The sequence below is a fragment of the Heloderma suspectum genome, chromosome 5 (genome assembly GCF_057233095.1).
Source record: "Heloderma suspectum isolate Gila_16-S chromosome 5, 16-S_ref, whole genome shotgun sequence".
NCBI lineage: Eukaryota > Metazoa > Chordata > Lepidosauria > Squamata > Helodermatidae > Heloderma > Heloderma suspectum.
In genome coordinates this window covers 233,996,723-234,004,436 of record NC_139462.1, presented here as the reverse complement: position 1 = coordinate 234,004,436, position 7,714 = coordinate 233,996,723, and the positions used below count along the sequence as shown (strand labels likewise).

The 7,714-nt window shown below is 45.2% G+C and overlaps 1 protein-coding gene across 8 annotated transcripts in view; it reads right to left on the bottom strand.

The window, feature by feature from the left end:
• Window positions 1-723: 723 nt before the first annotated feature.
• Window positions 724-7,714, bottom strand: part of LOC146345375 (GTPase IMAP family member 8-like) — a 22,998-nt gene continuing 16,007 nt past the window's right edge. For all 8 annotated transcript variants that reach the window (XM_084860083.1, XM_084860085.1, XM_084860086.1 and 5 more), the window contains one exon: window positions 724-4,728. In XM_084860083.1, the coding sequence (XP_084716209.1) occupies window positions 4,055-4,728 (674 nt within the window). In that variant the 3' untranslated portion in view covers window positions 724-4,054. The remainder of the gene's footprint in view (window positions 4,729-7,714) is intronic.

Genomic DNA, 7,714 nt, shown 5'->3' with positions numbered 1-7,714 from the left:
TAGAAGCCAACATCTGAGGAAGCCACCCTAAGGGAGGTGCATCACTGCAAAGCAAGTTTGGCCATGAGGTTCATGGGAAAACTGTCAGCAACTTCACTACCCTCCGGTTCGTCTTCTCGGATAACAGATTACTCATTTACGGCCTGAGGCAGTCTGAGAGCTTCCTTGAATCTGCATTTGTAGAGACTTTCGTTGTTGTTCAGTCATTAGGTCATCTCCGACTCTTCGTGACCCCCTGGACCATAGCACGCCAGGCCTTCCTGTTCTCCGCTCTCTCCCAGAGTCTGACTAGTCTGTAGCAAAATAAAGTCACATTAGGCTGAAGCTTGGTCTCTTTGTGGTGTTGATTGTGAAGGGAAAGGACGATCCAAACCTGACAGGCTCAATCCTTCTCAAGTTGCTTTGTTTGGTTATCTATCAGTGCGATGAGACAATCAGATTAATTTTGGGTTTACTGGGAAAGAGCAGAAGTTGGCAATTCTGAAACATAAACCCATTTGGCAGGTGCACAGTGTTAAATGTAAGGTTGCCAGGTTCTGACCCAGAAAGCAAGAATGGTCAGAGCAGCTCAACAGTTTAGGGCCAGGTTACCCGAAGCACCAGCTGCATTCAAAAGTACCTTCCTGAGTGTTAAGAATGGCATCTCACACCTTGCTCTCTGGTTCATCGGTGAAGCTGTTCCACTCACGAGTGCCAGGGACAGGGCCTTTTTTCTTGCGCCCCACACATCAGCAGTATCTTCCCCAGGCAAATATGAATGCCCCCCTCCTTGTTGGCCTTCCAGGCAACATTTGGATGATTTGTGGTGCTTCAGCTGTTTTTCGGCTGCTATTATTTAATGTCCTTTTTGATCTGCTGTTGTTAGTTGTATCTGATTGTATTATATAACTAATTCATTTATGTACTGTTGTGTTTTTCTCCATGTGATCCTATTATGTTTTAAGATTTTAATGTTGTTTTTGTGTGATTCTATTACAATTTTTTTTACTACTGGAAACTGCTTCTGTAGGCTAATCTATCCTGAAAGGGTGTGTGTATTAAAATCCATTAAACAAATAAATTGACATTCCTTTATTTTATTTTATATCTAATTTCATGAACTAGATTAACATGTCTTGGAGCTTGAGCCCAAACAAGCCCAGGGTGCACAAGCCCCATATACCAGTCAATAAAAACTGCCTTTTAAATACAGAGATATGAACTATGCAACCATATATGGATATCATATAGCCACCACAACACAATAATTATAATATTGCAAATTAAAAAAGAGAAATATGGCTATTTATCAGTCCACTAAGCAAAATCAAGTTAACAAAAATGTCTAGATGCCATTCATTTTTATTTATTGACAAAGCCAAGTGAAATCTAGTTTGACATTCCATGGACTTGCAATGCGATAACTCAGTTGAAAATTGAGATATTGGAATGAAATTTGGTACATGTGTTCACCACAACCAAGCATCCTGAGCATGCTCAGTACTCATTGGGTTGTTTGGGGTGGGGTTTGCTGCCCCCTTAGGGTTCCCCCCCAATATATATATTGGACTTCTGCAAACCTTGGAAGTTCCCCAAGCCTCTGATACCTCCCTCTTGTGTGTGGATCCTGCCAATTCACTTACATAAAGATCCACAATCAGAAAATGGATTTACTATTACTATATAGGACATGGAAACATGTGATGTTTTCACCATATTTGGAGTATTCAAAGTAACCAGCAGCATCTCTTTGCATTTACATCAGACAGTTGCTAGTATAAAATACCAGTATGCCACCACATTCCTCTGATCACTTGAAAGCTGTTGGATGCAAGAGAATTTGACACTTGCGACTTAACGTTATTAGATGTTACAAACAGAGAAGGAAGCGGGTGGAAGCTGTGATATTGGCTCTGCTTAGCATTGTACACACGTACTGTGGTTCATTCAATCTTTTGCAATGAGTTGAGGGTTGGGGATCATGACATTGGGTACCTGCACAAAACTAGACAGCTCATAGCAGGAAGTGGAGCAATCACATAGATAAGCAGATGGAAGAGTCAGTGTGGAAGGGGGTGTCACCAGGGGTCCTCCTGGGGAGCCTGGGAATGGAAAAGCCTTTGAATGCTGGAGAGAACTGGAAGTAGGGATGGCGGAGAATTTCTCCACGAATCTCCGGGAGGCCGAATGCATCCAACGCATTCGGCCCCCTGAAATTGGTGAAATTCTCTGGCGGCCCCCCGTGATGGGACTTACCTCGTGTGCATATCCCTCTCAGCGGCGTTTCGGTGGGGGCGGCCGGTCTTCTGACTGGCTGCTGCCGCCGCCATTGCAAGATAAAAAAGGAAAGTAAAAAACAAACACACACCCGTGATAGGCTACGTAACGATTTACGTAGCCTATCACGACTAGATTTCCAAAGTCAGCCGTGATAGGCTATGTACATCGTCACGTAGCCTATCACGGGTGACTTTGAAAAAAAAAAAAAGCGCGTACGCAAATGGCGGCGCCCATGGGGCGCCGCCATTTGCGTTCCTTAGTTTGGCACGTCTAGTCTACATAAAGATTTACGGAGACTATGGCGAAAATAAGGGCAACGCAAATAGTGTTCCCTTATTTTCGCCGTAGTCTACGTAAATCTTTACGTAGACTAGATGTGCCAAACTAAAGAACGCAAATGGCGGCGCCCATAGGGTACGCGTTCCCCCCCCCCAAAGTCACCTGTGATAGGCTACGTGACGATTTACGTAGCCTATCACGGCTGACTTTGGAAATCTAGCCGCGATAGGCTACGTAAATCGTTATGTAGCCTATCACGGGTGTGTGGGTTTTTTTTTACTTTCCTTTTTTTTTCGCGGCCGGGTAGACAGGGCGCTCCTCCCCGGCCTGAATTTCGGCAGCGAGGGATGGGGCGCCTCCCCCCCCGGCCTGAATTTTGGCCGGGTGAGGCGCCTCCCCCCCCTCGCCTGAACTTCGGGGGGAGAACCGAAGTGCCTCCCCCCCACCGCGAAGCAAGCTGCGGGACCAGGTAAGTCCCTTTCGTCCATCCCCAACTGGAAGAATGGAAGAGGGGGTTTTATACGCATTTCACAATGGCCTTTCTTGAGAAGCCTGCAGAGCCCTTCAAGACCTGTATTGAATTAACAGAAATGCCAGCACACAATGTATCTCTCTCTCTGCAAGTCATGGCTGTGTGTGGAACCCATGATTCCACAATTACAACATGCATTTGTTAAGGGGTGCAGAACCCAGCATCCTGAGAACCTCAGAATATGTTTGGTCAAAAAAAGCAAGCTTCTAGACCTTAAGACTATGATGTTAGGCACGGAAGTATGGGGGCCATATCTAGCAAAACTTCAGAAAGCAGAGGAGCAGAAGCAGGAGTGGCTGTTGGAACAGTATTTGGATTACTCGTGTGCCTTTTGTTCTGCAGCAGGGAGAATGCTGTACCTTGACAGTGGGTAGCCTTTGGGAATGGCTGTGTGCAAACTTAGGAATAAACTCACAATGTCCTGCAAATCTTAACAGAACTTAGGGATGGGGAGAAATGCATTCGGTTTGTATTTTAATGTGAACTTCCATAATTTTGTACTTTCAAACCAATATGCAAACTGAAACACAGTTATCCTTCAACATTTGCACCTCTCCAAATTTTTCAGTGGAGCTCTCCAATTAAAAAATGCAATACAATGTGTATTATGAGAAAGGGCACACTAAAATGTGTATATTAGTAAAAATAAAATTCAAGATGCATTATATATGGAAAATCACTTGCAAAAAATGTGTATATTAGGAAAAAGTATGTACAAACGTGCATGTATTTTAAATTGTTTTTATATTATGGTTTATATTTTATTAAGGCTTAAATTTTTGTAAACTGCCCAGAGAGCTTTTGCTATTGGGCAGTATAGAAAGTTTGATGATGATGATGATAACAACAACAACAATAGGAGAAATGCACACCACAAATGTGTATGAATTTTCATGCAAACTTTTAAAGAATTCTCAAAATTTGAGATGAACTGAACTTAAGATTGGAAAAATGAAATATCAGGAGAAATGGCAAGTGAGAGAGTCATCCATCCCTTTTTGCTGACTTCCCTGTAGTGTTCCTTGGAGACTTCTTGGTGCGTATGCTGTCCTGATTCTGCTTCACCATCTCCTCAATCTGAGACAGCAGCTCACCAACTTGGAAGGCCTTTTCATCTCCTGTTGCTCTGTTGTTGAAAGCACAGCAACGGTTGTTACAACTTTTGACTAAATCCTGAAGCGGTCTGTTGCCTGAATGCTGTATATTTGCCTTCAGGCTTTCCATACCTAAGTCTTCCTTGTGGGTGAATAAGACAATCATCTTCTTCGTGGCCTCCTTGCCAAAGGTCTTCTCCACTCCCTTTACAGTTGAAGTCTCCTCCTTGGTGAAACGGCCTACCTGAGTTACAAACACCAGAGCGTGGGGACCTGATCCAGACAGTGATAAGCACTTCTGGGTCTCTTGGGAATTCTGTGCTCGCTCAAGGCTGGCATCAAAAATACCTGGCGTGTCGATGACAACCACTTGCTTCCCATTCCACCTGTCTGCCCGGACCTGTCGACAACAAGTCATGGTTACCGGCTTTAATGCAAGCTTGGATTCAAACTTCTCTTCACCCAAAATAGTGTTTCCTGTGGCACTTTTCCCTGCTCCCGTCTTCCCAAGGAGCACAATCCGTAGCTCTTGTTTCTCAGGGAAACTGCTGACATTCTCTGGCTCTGTTGGGAAGAAATCAGACACATTTACCACTGTTGCCACTGATGTTTCCTCTGTACAATCCTTTAAGGTACACTTTAGTTCTGCAAGGACTTCCACAATACTTGCTGGTATCTGTGGCGGTATGGCTCCCAATGTTCTTAATTCATGATGTGGTGTATATTTGGTGGAGGTTGCTCCCTAAGGAAACTGGGCCCCAGGCCTTTTAGGAGTCAAGACCAGTAGACTGAATTTACCCAGCAACAAACTGGAAACCAGAAAATTAACTTATTTATTATATTTCTATACTGCCCAATAGTCAAAGCTCCCTGGGTCGTTCACAAAAATATAAAATACAATAGCATAATAAAACATGATATAAAATATTACAAAGTTTAAAACAGAATAAAACTTGAATAAATGACCAAAAGAAAAGCCAGCTCTAGCAAGGAACCCAAAACTCACCAACACATTTAAAAAAAAAACCCCTGAAAAACTAAAAAGACTAAAAAGACTGAGAAAAGAAAAAGGTCTTCACCTTGGACAACTGGGGAACCACCATGAAATGGCTTTCTCCTTAGTGGACACCCACCTCACCTCATTTGTTGAAGGGACCTGGAGGGTCTCTGAAGATGATCTTAAGATCTGGGCAGGTATCTACAGAAGGAGTCAATCACTCAGGTAACCTGGCCCCAAGCCATTTAGAGCTTTAAAAGGTAATACCAGCACTTTAAATTGGTCCCAGAAAAGGACTGCAAGCGAGTGCAGAGCACAAAACACTGGCTCAACAGGACCATATTGGCCAGTCTGTCAACAATATCGCTGCTGTACTTCAGACCAGTTGAAGTTTCCAGGCTGTTTTCAAAGGTAGGGCCGCAGTAATCCATTGCAGTAATCCAAACAACAGGTTACCAGAGCATGGATAATTGGATGTACTTGGTGTATCAGCCTAAGATGATAAACAGTGTTCCACACCTGACCGAGGCCACCTGGTCCTCCAGTGATGGTGCTGGATCCAAGAGCCCCCCGCCACTATGAACCTGATCCTTTGGGGGGAGTGCGGCCCTCTCCAGAACAGGCTGAACAGAACACCACTCAGCCAGGCAGATGAATCACCCACCAACAGTACCTCTGTCTGGATTGAGTCTCCATTTATTGGCCCTCGTCCAGCCTATTACCACACCCAGGCACTGGTTCATAACAGCCATTACCTCACCTGGATTCGATGAACACAAGAGACAGAGCTGTGAGTCATCCGCATATTGATGGCACCTCAGCCCACACCTCTGGATAGCCTCCCCCACCAGCTTCATGTAGTAAACATGAACTATCACTACCGCATGGGTACCCGCTACTCCTGCAATTACAATGGACTCCCAAGAGGGTCCCCAAAATTGCATGTTTGCTTGCATTTTTCTCAGCTGGATTTGTGCTCACTTTTCCTGGACCAAGCCTGTATTTTGGAAGGTTGGTGCCAACAAAGTTCAGTCACTTGCACATCTCTGCTGTCCTTGCTCACTGACTGGCTAGCTACCCTAGCTTTTCCTCACCAGGGCACTGTTGGCCATACTGCTACTTTGCTTCTTTGAAGTGCTCTGTGGTGGCCGGGAGGTTTGTATTAACACTCCTCTCTTGGCTACTCTTTAGCAGCTACAACTGTTAAATGTCAGTGTCCCTAGATCGTGCATTTTCCTTACCTGCTAGGCACAAGACTACTCTAATGGCTTGTCCGAGCTGGAACCTACAGCAAAAAGGGTCTCCTTGTTTGAGTGCTCATCCCAGTGCAAGGGAGTTTGGCTGTGAGCCTCTGTTCCCTGCATCCAGGGCAGCGTGAAACTCTAAAGAGTTCTTTGCCACCTTTGACAAGAGGGGAAGGGGAGCATTGTGTCTTGGAGCCCCACATCTTCAGGGCACAAACCAAAAGGGGAAGCTAAAGTGGCCAGTGGGAAAGGAGAAACCTACTGAGGAACCACTCTGGGCTTAAGACCAGTGAACGTTCCAGATCCCTGAGAGGATATCACTCTAGGGCTGATCCAGCTGTTTGGTGCACAATATGTGGTGCAGTATTTGGGTTAACCATGTGTCTTTCCTTCTAAAGCAAGGAGATTATTTATGTATTTACAATATTTGCATACCAGTCCACATCCAAAGTTTTCAGAGCAGTGAACAGCAGAACAAAACCACCATGTTAAAATAATTAATATTATAAAAAAGAAACAGAGTTCTGCTAAAACTGAGCTTTGACCAAACCGCGGCTGGTCACGGAAGGAAGGCCTCCTGAAATAACGATGTTTTCAGGAGGCGTGGGAAGCGATACAACATTGGTGCCTGCCTGACCTCCAGTACAGGGAGTTCCAAAGAAAGGGGCCACCACACTGAAGGTTCTTCTCAGGGTGGACTCCAATCGGGCCATGGGTCCATGTGGAACCACCAGGAGCAAGCCCTCCAATGACCTCAGTGACCGGGCAGGTTGGTAAGGGAGAAGGTGCTCTCTCAGGTATCCTGGTCCCAAGTTGTTTAGAGCTTTGTACATTAGTATGGATCACTGCCTTGTTGTGGCAAAGGGGCTTGCGTAACTCAGTGAAGCCACAAGCTATGCCATGCAGGACCACCCAAGACGGATAGGTCATGGCGGAGAGTTCTGACAAAATGTGGTCCACTGGAGAAGGAAATGGGAACCCACTCCAGTATTCTACCCAAGAAAACCCCATGGAACGTCTCACAAGGCTAAAAGAGATGATGCCGGAAGATGAGCCCCTCAGGTTGGAAGGTGTCCAATATACTACTGGGGAAGAGCAGAGGGAATTTCCAAGTAGCGCCAGAAAGAGTGAAGCGGCTGGGCCAAAGCCGAAAGGACACTCAGCTGTGGATGTGTCTGGTGGTGAAAAGAAAATCCGATGCTGTAAAGAACAATATTGTTTAGGAACCTGGAATGTAAGACCAATGAATCAAGGTAAGCTGGAGGTGGTCAAACATGAGATGGCAAGACTGAACATCGCCATCTTGGGA